Source organism: Pongo pygmaeus, chromosome 13 (assembly GCF_028885625.2).
Source record: "Pongo pygmaeus isolate AG05252 chromosome 13, NHGRI_mPonPyg2-v2.0_pri, whole genome shotgun sequence".
Taxonomy (NCBI): domain Eukaryota; kingdom Metazoa; phylum Chordata; class Mammalia; order Primates; family Hominidae; genus Pongo; species Pongo pygmaeus.
The window spans coordinates 95,857,391-95,876,358 of NC_072386.2; the positions used below are offsets into that span (position 1 = coordinate 95,857,391).

Below are 18,968 nucleotides of genomic sequence, written 5' to 3' on the forward strand. Positions count from 1 at the left end.
AATACTTTTAATGATTCAACAGAATTCTTTTGTATGCATGTTTTACAGTACCCTTTTGTTGTACCTTTTTGTTGATCCCAACCTTTTAATGTTATAAATATCACAGATAAGCATCCTTGTAGCCAAGTCTCTGCTTACACCCTTAATTATTCACTTACAATAAATTAGAAGTGGAATTACTGAGTCAGTGTATATCTACTTCAAAAATTTTATTTGATACATATTGTCAAGTTGCCCTTGAGAAGGGTTGTTAGTTTATACTAATACTCCCATCTCCACTCCAATGCCACCTTCTTTCATTAAATGGTAGGACCTCCGGTTTCTTTGGCCGACTATGAGCCTCTTTCACTTTACTGGGTAAAACAGCCAGTTCAAAGGCCACTGAACATGGTTAAGGCTTCTTTATCCTCTGGTGTGCTTTATTTCCCTCAAATCCTAGATGGGAGATTACCTCCTCATATGCTGTGATATCTTAAACTGGGTTCAGGGCACAAAGGCAGCATTCCCCAGCCAGTTCTTTTACTAGCATTTAGACTTTTTCTCAGCTGGTAAGCTAGACAATCAGAATTGATTGTAGGCTGTCTCAGTTACATCTGTGTACAGGTAGTGTTCTCAACTGTTTCACTGTTAGAGAGGGTGTAGCCTTCCATCATTTAGGTATATTATGATTAGATTCCTGAATTTCCCAGTTCTCTTTTTTTCACCTTCTTGCATCACATCTAAGCATGATACTTTTGTTAAAATAACTGGTGAGATTCTGATTATCTAGCTAACAGCTGGATAGCGCTTTCTTGATTCAGCTCTTTATCACTGTATGGTAAACCTACCTAATAGCAATAGTTTAAGCATACTATTAGAATGATCTTGTATGGCAGACTCACCTGAATGTGTCTTCTGAGCTTCACTGGGCTGTGTAGTTATCTTGTCCAGCCCACTGCCACTGGACCTTTTCTGTATATAAGGCAGTTCTCCTGCCCAGCCTGCCACCACTGGACTCTCTCCCTTGTATGTAATCCCTCAATAAAATACCATGTCTCATTTGGTGGCTGTGGGTTTCTTCAGCCTCTTGAACCTGGTGCCATCCCCATTGGAGTCGATGGAGGGGTTCAGCATGAAGTCACCTAATTCAAAGGACAGGTCTATGTGTGGGATGATGCAAGTGGCATCATTTCTGGTGGCATTTGGGCATTTTCCAGGAATGTTACATGCTGGTTTGATCAATCCCTTTCCTCTGGTTGCAGGAACCCTATGATTATTTCATATAATCCCCAACAGTTTAGGCAGCCTAGGGGATAGGCTCTGGAGGCAACCTCCTGGATTTGAAAAGCAGAGGTTCTGGGGACAACCTCCTGGATTTGAATCATGACTGCCAGTTGATAGCTGTGTGACCTAAAACAAATTTCTTAACATCTCGAATCTTTCCTTTTTCCAACCATAAAATGTGAAGACTCATACTACTTTTTTATCAGATTTGATGATTAAAAAGATACTCCATGTTAGTAGCACAGTGCCTGGCACATAGAAGGTGCTTAATGAAATACTGACTAACTTGGCTATAATAATAGTTTGACCCCCTTAAATTATAGATCTATTTGTGGTATTTGCAGAGGCTCTAGATTTTTGCATCTTGATTTTTTGGAATACTACTGTAGAATTTGACGCAGAAGTCTTCTCCTCATCTGAGAAGATGCTGGTGGGAAACCTATATGTCAGCATTTCTCTAATTATGACCACATGGATGCTGATGCCCTCTGATTTGGGGTTATAAGCTGTTGATCAGTTCCAGGTTTCCAGATTGTTGATCAGTTCCAGATTTCTAATCTTGAAGTAAAATCTTAGTCCTTTGGATGCCTTTAGCCGTTCTGACCTTTTCATGAACCTCTAATCTCTATTTTATCAGGTAGTACAGTGTAGTCCTTTAAGAGCATAGACTCAGGAATCAAACTGTCTTAATTTGAATCCTGGCTGTGTGACATATTAGCTTTGATATTCTAGGCAAGCTGCTTAACTTCTCCGTGCGTCAGCTTCCTCATTGGAAAATGAGGATAATAATAGTATCTTACTTCATAGGATTCTTGAAAGGATTAAATGAATTAATAATATGTATAGAGCTTAAGATAGTACTTGGCACTTAAGAGTACCAAAGTGCTCTTTTGCTCAGTCTATTGATTATCCTTTTACTTGATTGATAATGATTATAAACATAACTTTAAGCTGTGCTGCGTTGAAGAGAGTAACTTATGTCTTGTACATCTTAGATTACTTTGATTCATTCCATGACAGTGGTTGCAGTTGTGCTTGGCTAGGGTATATATAATGCTTTTTCTTGTTGGTGTAGCAGTTGCCTTAGTCTAAATCCATAGTCACATCATTGTATTTTTTTGTTGTTGTTATGAGGGCCTGGTAATTGTGCTACATCACCAAAAGACATTTGCTGAGATTGCCTGTGCAGACTTCCTATGGAGACTTATCTCATATATTTTACTATGATCTAGCAGAATTGACATTTGTCAAAGCGTGTCTTCAGACCTGTGTCACCTAGAACTTTTGGTTGTCACCACATGAATCTTATAAATATAATTTTCTAGATAAGCTTCAGATAATTTATATTGCCTTTATTCATCTCTGTTTATCTATTACTTTATCCATCAGTGTTTGGAAGGTAATGGGAGGCTTGAGATCTGATATAAAAATCTGAGACCTTCGTAGGCATCCTTTAAGGTTGATAGAATCCCATGGAGCAGATGAAAGTTGTCTTTGCCCTTCTTCACCCATAAGGCTTTGATTAAAAAAAAAATGAAATGAATATATGTAACATGGGCTCATTCTATAAGTACATTTTTGGAATTTGTTTTATCAGTACATTGTGTATATGTTTTAGGACAGAGGTTATAGGTAGAGAAACTGATAAGTGAGAGGAATCCTAGGTAGAAAGCAAGTCAGATTAGATAAATTCATAGCAGGCTATGCAGCTGGAGCGTAACAAGGGAGAGGAAGTCTGGGGAGATGAAGCAGGTGAGGCAGGCAGTGGACAGATCATTTGAGATCTTACAGGTCATGTTAAAGATTTTCAGTTTTATCCAAGGTATGGTGGGAAGCCATTGAAGAATACTGATCAGGAAGAGTGATGCTATCATTACCCTAGCTGAAGTATATAGAGAACTGATTATTGGGGAGAAGGGTTGTTATCAGAGTCTGATTAAGAAAAATTTTGCTACAGTGAAGGTTGAGATATAGGTTGAGATATGATAGTAACTTTTACTAAGATAGTAGTAATAATTCTAATGTCACAGGATACTTTGGATGTTTCTTAACCAGCTAGAAACCTCTGTAGCTGGCAGTGTCTCTCCTTGAGTTTCACTTATGCCTGCTGGGCTCGTTCTGCCCACTTGGCCCAGCAGGCTGTGCTCAGCTCATGCTACTGGCCTGGATCCCACACCTGCCGAGGGCGATCCAGGCATGGAGCAGTGAGGGGTGTGTGAGCGAGCGAGTGAGTGTGGGGTCCGGCCACCGTGCACAGCCTAGCACACTGGCTGCTGTGGCAATGCGGGCAGCTCCAGGCACTGGCATAGTCACCGGCTCCATGCAAGGCTGCAGCTGGACCAAGCATACTGCAAGTGGCTTCCTCTGTGGGTGCCTGCGTCTGGATGAAGTGAACGCAGTGGTGCCTGAAAACTCAGAGATGCCAGTAACTGCGGAGCCCCAAGGGGTCGGGGGCAGGGGTGCTACACCTCTCTTGTTCCTGCCACCTGCAGCTTGGCCAGTGGGAGCAGCGGGGCATGTTTCAGCCTGTTCAGTCCCGCCACCCTGCTTGGGCCTGTGGCTCCCAGGCTGGCCCAATCCCGTTGTCACTTGCTGTCATGTGGGGCAGTCACCTGATGCTGGTGGAAGGTAGGAGGGCTATAGTGTTACAGCTCTGGCTCAGGGAATCCCGAGGTCTAGGCCCTTAGAAGTGTTGCCACTCTTCACTCCTGCAGTTCATGTCACTGTCTGCAGCTTGGTGAGCTGGCCAGGAACATGTTACAGCCCCTTTTGCCCCTGTCTGCAGCTTGGCAAGTGGGCCAGAAAAGTGTTACAGCCCTTTCCGTGCCTGCCTTTTGGCAGTTCCTGAGTTCTTGTCCTGCGTCCAGGAAGAATGAGGTTGCATGGACAACTGGATGGTGAGCAAGGCAGTGGAGAGTTTTACTGAGTGACGGAACAGCTCTCAGTGGAGAGGAGTCCTGAAATGGGTGGTCCTGATATATGGCTGAGTCCAGGGTTTTTATGGGCTCAAAGTGGGGAAGTGCATGGTGATTGGCCCATGGGCAGGAGGAAGTATGTGCTGATTGGTCCGTGGGTGGGCCTGGAAAAAGCACCATTTGTTTGACTGAACGGCATAAAGGAAATTCTCATTCAGGGTTGTGGATTCCATCAGGAACTGGGAGCCCAGTTTTCAGGCTTCAGGCTGTCTTTGGCCTGAAGGTCAGGTTTCACCAGGGACCCACCCCTATCTGCCTAGGACTAGGTCTGCCTCCTGCTGCTATCACTAGAACCATTAAGGAGGTAAAATCTATAGAACTTTGTGACTTCATGTAGAGCACAAATTAGAGGAGAGGAGATAGTGATGATGGCCTAGCTTTCTGTCTTTGCTCTTGATTAAATTTGGAGGTCCTGGAGGGATAGACTGGGGTAGAAAACTCATTGAATTATGATATATTTTAGATCTTTTCTGCTCTCTTTCTCTGCCCTGGCATATTGCCTACCATATCTAGAAAACACTTTTTAAAAACTGCTGGATTTGATGCCTGTTCAGCCAGCCTCCCGTTGTATACCTCCTAGATTAGGCACATACTATCCTTATATACACCTTTTACTTGACTCCTACAACCGTAGAGAAAATTTTAGCTTTATGTCACATATGGAAGCTAGGGTCAAGTTTCAGAACTCAGCACATGTAATCCTGATTCTTTAGTTTTCATATGTTTTGGTGCTGGTGGTAGTTTTGTCTTAAATATTCTGATTCCTTGTGACTTGTTTTCCAGTTCTACTGAGCACCAGGTTCCATAGTGCTTTTTATCTTTATGCCATTTCCACTTAGTTCCAGCCAGTCTCCATTCTTGTGAGGGTCAGAAAGGTGGAAGCCTTGGCCCTCTCCCTGATAAACTTTTACTATTTTAGAATGCTAAATTTGAGCCCTGGATTACAGTCTTTTTCATTTGCTCATCCTCTCCACAGCAGTTGCAGATTAAAGGGCAAGTGGATCAGAGCTTCTGGAGCCTTTGTTTCAGTAGTCTGCTCTTGGGGAACTTTGCGGATATTTCCTTCCTCCTTTAAGCTTAGAAAAGCTTAACAGAGAGACAGCATTTTATCTGTATTAGCTAACAAGGTCACATTGGTTGTTATGACTTTCTCTTTATGATCTGAATGGTTGCTTCTTCTGCAGCCAGGTTTACTAATGTATTTGGTAGCTTTGAAAATATAGATGATCTTAAATGCTGGGGTTCCAGAGTCCTCTACAGCTGGCTTGTCCATTCTGATAGCATCTCAGTGGTGTATTATAGCCAAGGCTCTGAAGCCCTCCCCATCTAAAGATTGCAGTGCATCCTCTGAAAATAATCTAGGCCTTTAGTCTTTGCAGTTTTGGCATTAGGGTAAAGTAACTTTTCTCAGAATGTGGACCCTTTATCTAGGTGTGTATTACAGACTCTCATGCTGTACTGGAACCTCCTTGTTAAATTCAAGAGCTGTAGAGTGCTCTCTCTTCAAAGAATGAGACCATGTTTCTCAGAAATACTATATCAGCCTTTAAAGACCTTCTTTCTCATCCACTTTCTGGGGAAGTACAGTATTTTTACAGCCTGAGGCAATTCATATAGGATATCATTCCCCTAAAGGCTTTAACACAGATTGTAGAGTTTCTTTCCAGAAGTATGGCTATTAATACATCTTAGGCCAATACAGTTGAAAAGGGTCTTTCATCTGTGGTAATAGAATTTTGAATGAATTTAAGGGGAATGGTAAAGATAAGATTAACTGTAATTGCTGGGCGCGGAGGCTCATGCCTGTAATCCTTGCACTTGGGAAGCCGAAGTGGGTGAATCACAAGGTCAGGAGTTCGAGACCAGCCTGGCCAGCATGGTGAAACCCCGTCTCTACCAAAAAATACAAAAAATTAGCCAGGTATGGTAGCTTGCACCTGTAATCCCAGCTACTCGAGAGGCTGAGGCAGGAGAATTGCTTGAACCTGGGAGGGGGAGGTTGCAGTGAGCCGATATTGCACCACTGCACTCCAGCCTGGGTGACAGAGTGAGACTCCATCTCAAAAAAAAAAAAAAAAAAAAAAAAAAAAGATTGACTGTAATCTAAGGGTGGTATTTTTTTGGAGGTATGGGATAGTATCATAGAAAATGGAAGGTATTATTCTGATGATTCTTTGAATTTGTCTAACCTATATGTCAGTTGTCCTCAGGTGCAGTCTTGTTTTTGTTAGCTGCCAACTTTGACGTGGACATTTGCACTTTCTGTGATCCCAAGAAGTCTTCTCTAACCCAAAACATGAGTGAACAGTGTAAATTTCACAGGAGAGAGGAGTGTATTTGTTTCTTCTGTTATGGTATTGGACCCCAAAGTGATGTTACTTATGCACCAATTTCTTTTGAGAGTTGGTAATTTTAAAATGTCTTTCACCTTCTAGAGTTAATATTTATGTAAATAAAAACTGAGAAATTAGTGAAATTCTGGTAAAGGAAGTTGGTTGTAACATTTTAACTTGTATCCACATATAGCTATTATAATTCAAGAATGGCATAACATAAGCACATAAAGAAATTCTGGTCTTCCAAAATTCCAAAAAAGTTCAGAAAGCTTTTAGGTCATTTATTTTTAATTGCAAATTAATAAGATTAATAGAGCATCTCTGCCCTATTTCCACTCTTAGAAATATATGGTCTGTTTGGATGACATAGACCTCTTAAGTCTGTATTATCCAGGATGGTAGCTTCTAGCCATAATGTGGTTTTTGAGCACTTGAAATGTGGCCAGTTTGAATTGAGATATGCATAAGTGTAAAATACAAACTGAATTTTGAACCCTCAGTACCAAAAAAAAGAAAAACTCATTAATTGTTAAATATTGACTACATGTTGAAATGATAATATATTTTGAATCTATTGAATAAAATATTAAAATTAATTTCTCCTGTTTTTCCTTTACTTTTTTGATGTGGCTGCTATTGGCTCCTACTATATTTATATTGGACAGTACTGCTTTAAGGGGAGAATGAAAACGTTACAGTTGATAAAGCCTGTTTTCTGATCTCTAACATTACTATTGGACCAGAGTCTATTAACTTGCAACAGGTTGGTAGCTCTTAAAGGAGCAGAGGATTTAACTTGAAGATCTGATTCAAAATTAGAGCATTTAGATGTCTTTGACTATACTCAGTAAAAAACAGGAACATTAAAAAGGTAGTCTTTAGCTGGGAGCAAGGATCATGCCTGTAATCCCAACACTTTGGGAAGCTGAGGTGGGAGGATTGCTGGAGCCCAGAAGTTTGAGACCAGCCTGGGCAACATAGTGAGACCTCGTCTCTACAAAAAATCAAATAATGAGGCAGGTGGATATGACTTGAGCCCAAGAGGTTGAGGCTGCAGTGAGCTACGATTGTGTCACTGCACTCCCACCTGTGTGACAGAGCCTCCAAAAAAAAAAAAAAAAAAAGGCTTCTCATTAAAATCTTTGGAGCTCAGGTCTTACCTAGTTGGGGCAATAAGCTACAGCTATCTCCAGATTTTTCCTATGTAATTTCTGAAATGCAGAGCTTGCTACTAAACTTAGACCAAAAAAAATACATAAATGGGAAGCTATTTTATGCTAAGGAGATTTTATTTTTTTGCTCTGAACTGTATCTGCCTTTTTTTTTTGGTACCAATGTTTTATAATTTTTTTGGTGGAAAGTTTTTTTAAGTTTTTTTTTTTTTTTTTTGGAGGCAGAATCTTGCTCTGTCACCCAGGCTGGAATGTAGTGGTGTGATCTCGGCTTACTGCAACCTTCTCCTCCTGGGTTCAAGCAGTTTTCTTGACTCAACCTCCCAAGTAGCTGAGCTGGGATTGCAGGCGCCCACCACCACGCCTACCTAATTTTTGTATTTTTAGTAGAGACAGGGTTTCGCCATGTTGGCCAGGCTGGTTTTGAACTTCTGACCTCTGGTGATCCACCCGCCTCAGCATCCCAAAGTGCTGGGATTACAGGCATGAGCCACCGTGACTGGCAGTTTTTTTTTTTTTTTTTGAGACAGAATCTTGCTCTGTTGCCTAGGCCGGAGTGCAGTGGTGAGATCTCGGCTCACTGCAGCCTCCACCTCCGAGGTTCAAGTGATTCTCCTGCCTCAGCCTCCTGAGTAGCTGGGATTACAGGTGCATGCCACCACACCTGGCTAATTTTTATAATTTTAGTAGGGGTTTCACTGTGTTGGCCAGACTGGTCTCGAACTCCTGACCTCAAGTGATCTGCCTGCCTTAGCTTCTCAAAGTGTTGGGATTACAGGCGTGCGCCACTGTGCCTGGCCTTTTTTCAGCTTTTATTGAACTCACATATTTCATGATGATTGAAATTTTGTTGCTGGGTTGAATTCATTGGGCCTGGCTCCTCTTTTTCATAGAAGGTGATCTTTTTCAGAAGATTCTTCTATTCGTGTTCTGGCAGAATATTATCAACTTTTCTCTGAAGTTCATTAGATATACCTCCCAGTGAATCAAGGTGTGATTCTCTACTATGAAAATTCCAGCAGTTCTCTGTCATTGAAAACTCTTGGCAAATAAGATGTTTAAAGAATATGTGCTTTATCTTATGAGTATACCATGTGATGGGCTAATCGATTGGATTTAGAGGCAGTATCCCAAAGTAGTTAAGACCATGGGCTTTGGACATAGATAATTTTTACCTTACTAGCAGTGTTACTTTGAATCTCCATTTTCTCATCTGCACAATATGGATGTAACTCTGCCATTTTGAGGGATAGAAGGGGAGGCAGATTCAGTTCATTAGCCAGAAAGAGCCCAGTCTTATTAACTGAAACCTACTATAAAGTCTGAGTATTGTACAGAGCTGTTTTTACTATTCCATTGTGTTGCTTTTAAATATGTGTTGAGCTGGGCATGGTGGCTCAAGGCTGTAATCTCAGCACTTGGGAGGCCGAGGCGGGTGGATCACCTGAGGTCAGGAGTTTGAGACCAGCCTGGCCAACATGGCAAAACCCTGTCTCTACTAAAAATACAAAAATTAGCTGGGCATGATGGCTCATGTCTGTAATCCCAGCTACTCGGGAGGCTGAGACAGGAGAATCACTTCAACCCATGGGCGGAGGTTGCAGTGAGCCAAGATGGCGCCATTGCACTCCAGCCTGGGCGACAGAGTGAGACTCCATCTCAAAAAAGAAAAAAAATAAAAATAAAATAATAAATATGTATTGAGGCTGGATGCGGTGGTGCCTGTAATCCCAGCACTTTGGGAAGCTGAGGCAGGCAGATTACTTGAGTCCAGGAGTTCAAGACCAGCCTGGTTAACAATGGCAAAACCCTGTCTCTACTAAAAATATAAAAATTAGCCAGGGGTGGTGGCACATGCTTGTAATCCCAGCTACTCAGAAGATGGAAGCAGGAGAATTGCTTGAACCTGGTATGTGAGGTTGCAGGGAACTGAGATCGCGCCACTGCACTCCAGCCTGGGTGACAGAGCGAGACTGTCTCAAAAAAACAAACAAAAAAAAAAAAAAGAAAAAAGTACTGAGCCTATCTTCGGTGAGTACTTGGAAGATTTAAGTCCTTTAATCTCTTCTCCATTTCTGTATTACCTCCATTGCTTCTCCAACTGTGTCCACCCCTCCCCTAAGTCTTGGTGCACCAGTTCTTGGGAAGAGCATTGGCAGGATAAACACTTAATTCTTGGTGTCGCTGGTCTTCTTTCATAGTAGAATTTCATTATGTTATTATATTAAAATACCAACAGTAGTGACAATGGGAAGAAATAATGTAAGTGAATACAACAGAGAGCCCTTAGGCAGCCCCAGGGATGATAATAATAACCTACTTATCTCCAGGAATTGTGAGACTCAAAAGAAAACTGTTACTGTTAAAAATGTTCAGCCAGGTGTGGTGGCTCATGCCTGTAATGCCAGCACTTTGGGAGGCCGAGGCAGTTGGATCACCTGAGGTCAGGAGTTCAAAACCAACCTGGCCAACATGGTGAAACCCCGTCTCTACTAAAAATACAAAAATTAGCTGGGCATGGTGGTGCACACCTGTAATCCCAACTGCTTGGGAGGCTGAGGCAGGAGAATCGCTTGAACCTGGGAGGCGGAGGTTGCATTGAGCCAAGATCCCGCCATTGCACTCCAGCCTGGGCAACAAGAGTGAAACTTCCTCTCAAAAAAAGAATTTTTTTTTCACTACTACAATGCTTTATGAACATTTGTATAAAATGTTACCAGGTATGGTAGCTTACACCTGCATTCCCAGCACTTTGGGAGGCTGAGGCAGGTGGATCTCCTGAGGTCAAGAGTTTGAGACCAGCCTGGCCAACATGGTGAAACCCCGTCTCTACTAAAAATGCAAAAATTAGCTGGGCGTGGTGGCGGGCACCTGTAATTCCAGCTACTCGGGAGGCTGAGGCAGGAGAATTGCTTGAACCCGGGAGGTGGAGGTTGCAGTGGGCCGAGATCACGCCATTGCACTCCAACCTGGGAGACAAGAGCCAAAAACTCCGTCTCGAGAAAAAAACTTAAAAAAAAAAATGTTATCTCCCTTCAGACTATTTCCTGGGCTCCTTGTGTATAACCCTTTATCGATATCTGATTATATTTTTTAGGAGAACTTTTATTCCACAAAGTCTTATAGGCTTTATTAAAATATTTAAGCTCATAGGTGCTTACAGAAAAACGTCCTATGCTTCTGAGAAAATTACAAAGTATTAAAGTACTTGCATTTGATTTTTTTCTGAGACTATAAATAACCTTGTTTGGTTTTTGCTGTTGCTACCAATGAGGAGTTACTGCAACTAGACTTGTGCTGTTCAATATGATAGCATTGGTTACATTTGGCTATATAAATTTAATTAATTAATGTTGGAAAAATTAAATTTAGTTCCTCAGTTCTAGTCACATTTCAAGACTTCTTTAACTGTGTGTGGCTAGTGGCTACCATATTGGGCAGCAAATTTATAGAACATTTCCATCACAGTGGAAAATTTTATTGGATAGCACTGAACCAGAGAGAAAATTAACCAAATGTTTTATTTAAATAGGAAGCATTATCAAAGTCTGAGCTATTTGCTACTAAAATTGCTTTATTTATTATAGTTCTACAGCGTCTGTAAATATTGGAATGAATGTTGTCATTCTAAATGCACATGTATTATCTAGTTTCATATCTCTAAAATATGTTTATTTTTGTAAATAAATAAAATGTTGATGAATTTGTGTCTCCTCACTTTTATTCCTTGGATCCTGATGTTGTATTCCGTTTCCATTTGTTTTTACAGCATTTAAAGATTTTGCTCTATTCCATTGTCATGGCCGATGACCTAAAATAATTCTATTGATATTAAGTTAAACATATCATTTTCAATCTGAAAAGTATCATGGTGATTAAGTTGCATATTAGGAATAAGAGGGCTTAATACAGTACAAATATATACCCCATCTTTTCTGATTATAAGCTTTTGGAAGTTTTGAACAATGAGAAATTTTACATTGCTCCTATTTGTTATACAATATACTCTTACATAAAGTTTGTTTAGAAAATGCTTGTTAATGAGTTTTATAACTCTTTCATTGAAATATAGTATTTTAATGCTTTTCTTAATTCTAGGAAGCTCTACAGAGGATCATTTCAACTCTGGCAAATAAAAATGATGAAATTCAGAACTTTGTTGATACGTTACATCATACACTAAAAGGAGTTCAGGTATGATTGTTTTATGAAAAATTTTGTGTAAATATGTCACAATTAATGAGTCATATCTGAAGTACAAATATACTCTATGAATTTTGGGTTATAAACTAATGGAGGTGAGAGTGGGGTTTTAAAATAGCAGATAAAGTAAAAATGTTTTCGTTGCAATTCCTGTTTTGTCCATGGAAAAATCAAAATAGTAAGGGAAAAGGAAAACTCTGGAATAGTAGTTGTTAGGGAATACCAGAGTGCTCACTTAGTCCTTTTCCATTTGACATTTTTTCTAATATAAATTAAGAGCAATTTGTACTTTTTCAAAAGTGCTGGCAAGTAAAACGTTTCTTTTACAATAAACAATGGAAGAAAAATGTTGGCCACGTGTGGTGGCTTATGCCTGTAATCCCAGCATTTTGGGAGGCTGATGCAGGTTGATGGGTTGAGCCCAGGAGTTTGAAACCAGCTTGGGCAACATGGCAAGACCTCATCTCTACCAAAAAAAAAAAAAAAATATATATATATACAAAAATTACCTGGGTGTGGTGGCATACACACGTAGTCCCAGCTACCCAGAAGGCTGAGGTAGGAGGATCATTTGAGCCCAGGGGGTCGAGGCTGCAGTGAGCAGTGATTGTACCACTGCACTCCAGCCTGGGTAATTGAACGAGACTGTGTCTCAGAAAAGAAAATGTTATTGGTAAGGGGTCTACTTGTAGAAGTAGATGAAAGTAACATAAAAATAAAAGGTAAAGTGCCCATTGAGAAGGGAGAGGAATACTTAAGAAATAGTTCCAAGTTTGGGGAGATAATCTATATTGTAAGTAGTGACATACTGATTGTGGAAGAGAGAACTCAAGATAATCTAGTTGCTAGAAACGTACAATCTACCAAGACTGAATCAGAAAGAAATAGAAAATCTGAATAGGTCAATAATGAATAAGGAAATTGAATCCGCAATAAAGTCTCCCATCAAAGAAAAGCCTGCAACCTGATGGTTTTACCACTGAATTCTACCAAATATTTAAAGAACTAATATCAGTTCTTCTCAGCCTCTTCCAAAAAAATCAAAGAGGAGAGAGTACTTCCAAATCCATTTTTACAAATTCAACATTATCCCAATAACAAAGCCAAACCAGGGATACTACAAAAGAGAAAACTACAGGCCAGTATTCCTAATCAACATAGATGCAAAAATCCTCAATAAAGTATTAGCAAACTGAATTCAGTAGCACATTAAAAGATGATTTACCATGACCCAGTAGGATTTATGCCTGGGATGCAAGGATGGTTCAACAGAAGTCAATAAATGTGATACACCATATTAACAAAACTGAAGACAAAAAAAAAAGTGTATGGTTATCTCAGTAGATGCAGAAAAAGAATTTGACAGAATTCAACATCCTTTCATGATAAAAACTCTCAACAAATTAGGTGTAGAAGGAATGTACCACAACACAGTAAAGGCCATATGTATAATAGCAATCTCACAGCTACCATCTTATCAAAGATGAGAAGTCAAAAGCTTTTTCTGTAAAGTCAGGAACAAGACAAAGATGTTTACTCTCACCACTTTTTTTTTTTGAGACAGTCTTGTTCTGTCACCCAGGCTGGAGTGCAATGCCGCAGTCTCAGCTCACTGAAACTCCTGCTTCCCAGGTTCAAGTGATTCTCCTGCCTCAGTCTTTAGAAAACTCTAAAGACTCTATCAAAAAACTATTAGAACTGATAAATTCAGTAAAGTTACAGAATGCAGTATCAACACACAAAAATCAGTATTGCTTCTATACATGAAAAACGAACTATTTCAAAAAGAAAATAAGAAAACAATTCCATTTGCTGTAGCATAAAAAAATAGGAATAAATTTACCTAAGGAAATGAAAGATCTGTATACTGAAAGCTATAAAACACTGATGAAAGAAATTTAAGGAGACGAATGGAAAAATATCCCATGTTTGTGGATTAGAATTAACATTGTTAAAATATTTGTACTACCCAAAGTAATCTACAGATTCATTGTAATCTCTATCCAAATACCAATGTCATTTTCCACAGAAATAGAAAAAATCCTAAAATGTATATAGAACTACGAAAGACCCAGAATAACCAAAATAATCTTTAGCAAAAAGAACATTCATGGGAGGCCGAGTTGGGTGGATCACCTGAAGTCAGGAGTTCGAGACCAGCCTGGCCAACATTGTGAAACCCCATCTCTACTAAAAATACAAGAATTAGCTGGTCGTGGTGGCGAGCGCCTGTAATCCCAGCTAGTTGGGAGGCTGAGGCAGGAGAATTGCTTGAACCCAGGAAGTGGAGGTTGCAGTGAGCCAAGATCACACTACTGCACTCCAGCCTGGGTGATAGAGTGAGACTCTGTCTCAAAAAAAAAAAGAATTATTTTAGCTATCTTGAACTATTTTATTGGAAACTTGGTGAATCAGCTTTCTTTATGTAAGCATAAAACTCATGGCTGTAAAGCTCTTGATCTGTGGACAAGCAAATCATCACATTTGGTATCTGGAAAGAGAGATTGTATGTATAGCTAGCTCAAACCATCTTCTGATTGATAAATTATTAGAATTCTACCTTAATGTTAGAAAAAAAAAGTAGTGGGGGAATTAAACTACACCCTTGTTGCTGAAGATGGGAGCTTAGTAGTAGGCAAAAGGCAACAAGATGCCATCTGGTGATTGAGAGGAAAATAGTCTGTTTCTTTTTTATGAATGAATAAACTGAGGTCTAGGAATTTAAGTGCCTTGTATAAGGTCATGCTGTTACTGAGTGGCTAGTGTGGGATTTGAGTTAGGTTTTTTTCCTTCCGGACTGCACATTCCACTTCTACAGTTGTTCTTACCACTGTAAATAGACTAGTAAAATAATTACCACCACCTTTGGTGAGGTGCCTGTGAGGTATCTGGTTTTTAAAAACATTATAAGCAAAAGTTTGGACATATAATATTACAGTAGATTGTATATATTAGTTCTTTTAGTCAGTGCCAGTTTGCTTCTCTTAATTAAATGATTCATCCAAGTTGAAAAATGTCTTAAGAGAATTTCTTCTATCTCATATAATTGTTGCAAGTGTGGATATTGCTTATCTAGGGATTTTACAAATAATTTGAGTTATTTTTTGTTGAAATAGCAGCAAATATAGCAATGGGGAACTCAAGAGACTTGAAATGCCATATTGACCATGTTACTAGTAACTAATTGTATGGCTTTGGGCAAGTAACTTATCTGTATTTTAGTTAATAAAATACAGGATTTGACTACAAATTCTGGTCATTAGATGATTCAATATTTGATAAATATCTTAGGATCCAATAAATAATTGCTTAGTCTTTTAATTTCTGTTTATCTTATATAAATGCAGTGTTTTAGAGACCCTGATTTTAAAATTTAGACAAAATCTGCCTCATTTCTGTATGTGCGAAGTGTTCCTCAGAATTACTGAATTAAAATCTCTGGAATATTTTATTAGAATACCTCACCAGTGATTCTCATATGCACCAGAGGTTGAAAACCACTGGCTTAGAGTCTGCCTGAGAGACTGAGGTCTGGAGACGAAGTTGGGAACTTTAAAACAACCTTTCATGTTGTCCTGTGGAAACAGTAAAGTGAAGAGAGTATGCGCTAGTCCATAAAAGACAACTTAACTGATAGTATAGCTGAAACAGTATTGTTAGCATTAGCAGGCAGTTTGTTGCATTTATCTCTTTTTAAAGCCTTAAGTCAAATATTAGAATTATGTTATTTTTATATTAGGCCAACATAGTTTATAATATCAATTTATTCTCTCTTTTGGGCATACCTTGTAGTTTTTAAATGTTTGATAGCGCTTCAGTAAAATTATTTTGTTTTGTTTTTTAAACAGGAAAATTCGTCCAACATACTCTCAGAGTTAGACGAAGAATTTGATAGTTTATACTCTATACTGGATGAAGTAAAAGAAAGTATGATTAACTGTATTAAGCAGGAACAAGCTCGTAAATCCCAAGAGTTACAGGTGAGATCATACAACTATCGAAATATGGATAATTTTAGTCTATTTAATGCTCGATTTATGGTAAGCAAAAATTAGTGAATTTCTGAGTATAACTATACCCTTACCTTGTAGAAGAATGGTTTTTTGTTTTGGCCATAAGTATTCTAAAATTGTTGTTAAAAAAACAATTTATTCTCTTAACCATTTTTTTTTTTTTTTTGAGACGGAGTCTCACTCTGTCACCCAGGCTGGAGTGATCTTGGTTCACTGCAACCTCTGCCTCCTGGGTTCAAGCGATTCTCCTGCCTCGGCCTCCCAAGTAGCTGGGATTACAGGTGCCCACCACCATGCCTGGCTAATTTTTGTATTTTTAGTAGAGACGGGGTTTCACCATGTTGGCCAGGCTGGTCTCAAACTCCTGACCTCAGGTGATCCACCCGTCTTAGCCTCCCAAAGTGCTGGGATTACAGGCGTGAGCCACCGTGCCCGGCCCATTCTCTTAACCATTTTAAACTGTACAGTGTACAATTGATGGTGTTAAATATATTCACATTTTTGTATAACAGATCTCTAGAATTTTTTCATCTTGTGCAAGTGAAACTTTATGTCCCTTGATCAACAACTCATTTCCCCTTCTTACTAGCCCCTGGCAATCATCATATTATTTTCTGTTTCCATGACTACTCTACATGTGTCATATAAGTGGAATCATAGCATTTGTCCTTTTGTGACTTATTTCCACTCAGCATAATGTCCTCAAGATTTATTCATGTTATATAGCATGTGCTAGGATTTCCTCCTTTTTTGTGGCTGAATAATATTCCACTTATGTATATACCACATTTTCTTTATCCATTTATATGTCTGTGGACATTTTGGCAGCTTACACCTCTTAGCTATTGTGAATAATGCTGCAGTGAACGTGGGAGTTTAAATATCTCTTTGAGATTCTGTTTTCAATTCTTTTGGATATGTATACTTCGAAGTAGGATTGCTGAATCATGTGGTAATTCTCTTTATAGTTTTCTGAGGACCCTCTATATAATGTTTTCCATAGTGGCTGCACTATTTTATATTCCTACCAGCCGAAGGGTTCCAATTTCTTCACATGCTTGCCAGTGCTTTTTATTTTCTGTTTTATTTTTTGATAGTGGCCATCATAATGGGTATGACATGATATTTCATTACGGTTTTGATTTGCATTTCCCTAGTGACTAGTGATGTTGAGCATCTTTTCATGTGTTTGTTGGCCATCAATGTATTTTCTTTAGAGAAATGTCTATTCAGGTTCTTTGGCCATCTTTTAATTGGGTTACTTGGGTTTTTTGGTGGTTGTTAAGTTGCAGCAGTTTTCTATTCATTCTGGATATTAACTCCTTATCAGGTATATGATTCACAGTTTTTTTTTTTCCCATTTTGTAGGCTGCTTTTTTACTCTGTTGGTTGTTCCATTTGATATGGAGAAGTTTTAAAGTTTTATGTCATCTCATTTGTCTATTTTTGCTTTCATTGTCATATCCAGGAAATCATTGACAAATATAGTGTTATGAAGCTTTTCCTCTATGTTTTCTTCTAGGAGCTTTAGAGCTTATGTTTAGGTCTTTAATCCATTTTTAGTTAATTTTTTGCGTATGGTGTTAAGTAAGGGACCGACTTTTTTTTTTGCTTGTGGATATTTGGTTTTCCTAGCACCATTTGTTGAAGAGACTGTCCTGTCCCTATTGTTTGGCCTTAGTACCTATGTCAGAAATCATTCGATCATATATGTGAAGGGTAATTTCAGGACTGTCTGTTTTGTTCCATTGATCTGTGTATCTGTCTTTATGCCAGTACCACATTGTTTGGGTTCCTATAGTTTTGTAAGGTATTTTGAAATCAGGAATGTTCAGGCATTCAACTTTTTTCTCTTCCAAAATTGTGCAATTCAGGGTCCCTTGAGATTCTACATGAATTTTATATATATTTTTTCTGTCCCTCCAAAAATGTCTTGGGATTTTGACAGTGATTAAATTGAATTTATAGATTGCTTTGGGTAGTATGGATAGTTTAACAATATTAAGTGTTCCAATCTATGAACATGAATGTCTTTCCCTTTATTTTTGTTGTATATTTCTTTTAGCATTGTATTGTAGTTTTGGGTGTATAGGTCTCATGCCTTGTTGGTTAAATTTATTTCAAAGTATGCTGTTCTTTCTGATACTATTATAAGTGGATTTTTTTCTTATTTTCCTTCTTGGATTGTTATTATTGGTGTGTAGAAATGCAAATTTTTGTGTGTTGATTTGGGTTATAGATATCTTTGAGCACCTAAAAGCTGTGGAAGAACACATGTTGTCTTTCTCTCTTACGTATACACCATACATGCACAATTTCCAAGGATCAGATACCCTCTGAAGTGTGTCCATACTACCCAGGTTGAGGTTTGTTGTTCATATTTGGGGGTGGGGGATGTATTACTTAAATAATTCAAGGATAATTCGTTTATTCATAAAGTTTCCATACATTTCAATAAATACTAATAAGAAATGAATTCATTTAAAAAACAAAACACTGTAGAAGAAAGGACAACTCAGCATCTTCTGAAGTTCCAACCGAAAACTCATCCTGTGCAGAATTCTGTTCTATTTTGGACCCAGACCCTTCTTCACAGCACCACTTTTGAATGGCCTTTAAGCATCCAGTTGCTTAATCTCCAACCTTCCCTTTTCCCTCCCTGTACTTTTTCTTTACCAGAGCAGCTCTAGTTGTCTTCATCTACCACTAGCCAACATTTCTGTCACCCTAGCTCATACCGCATATTAAACTTGCCACCAAAGTGGCCATCGGTCATGTCTTTTCTCCTGCCTTTCCTTCTTCCCATCAAGTACCAAAAAGTCTTTTGCATACTGAGTGTGCATTATGCATTTTGATCAACCCCCAGCCATCCCTGGCATGAGTGATGTTCCAGTACAACTGGTAATATTTTCTGTTTTCACTTACCTCTCAGTTCCTAGTTCCTCATTGATGTCTGTTGTTTGTCGGGACCTTCTTTCTGCTTGAATATATGTGAACAGTTTGTTC

General features: G+C 38.9%; 1 protein-coding gene across 6 annotated transcripts in view; it reads left to right on the forward strand.

Annotated features, from left to right (window-relative positions):
- The window catches only part of FSD1L (fibronectin type III and SPRY domain containing 1 like), a 97,722-nt gene that overhangs the window by 12,150 nt on the left and 66,604 nt on the right, over positions 1–18,968 (forward strand). For all 6 annotated transcript variants that reach the window (XM_054500368.2, XM_054500369.2, XM_054500370.2 and 3 more), the window contains exons 2-3: positions 11,845–11,940; positions 15,798–15,929. In XM_054500368.2, the coding sequence (XP_054356343.1) occupies positions 11,845–11,940; positions 15,798–15,929 (228 nt within the window). The remainder of the gene's footprint in view (positions 1–11,844; positions 11,941–15,797; positions 15,930–18,968) is intronic.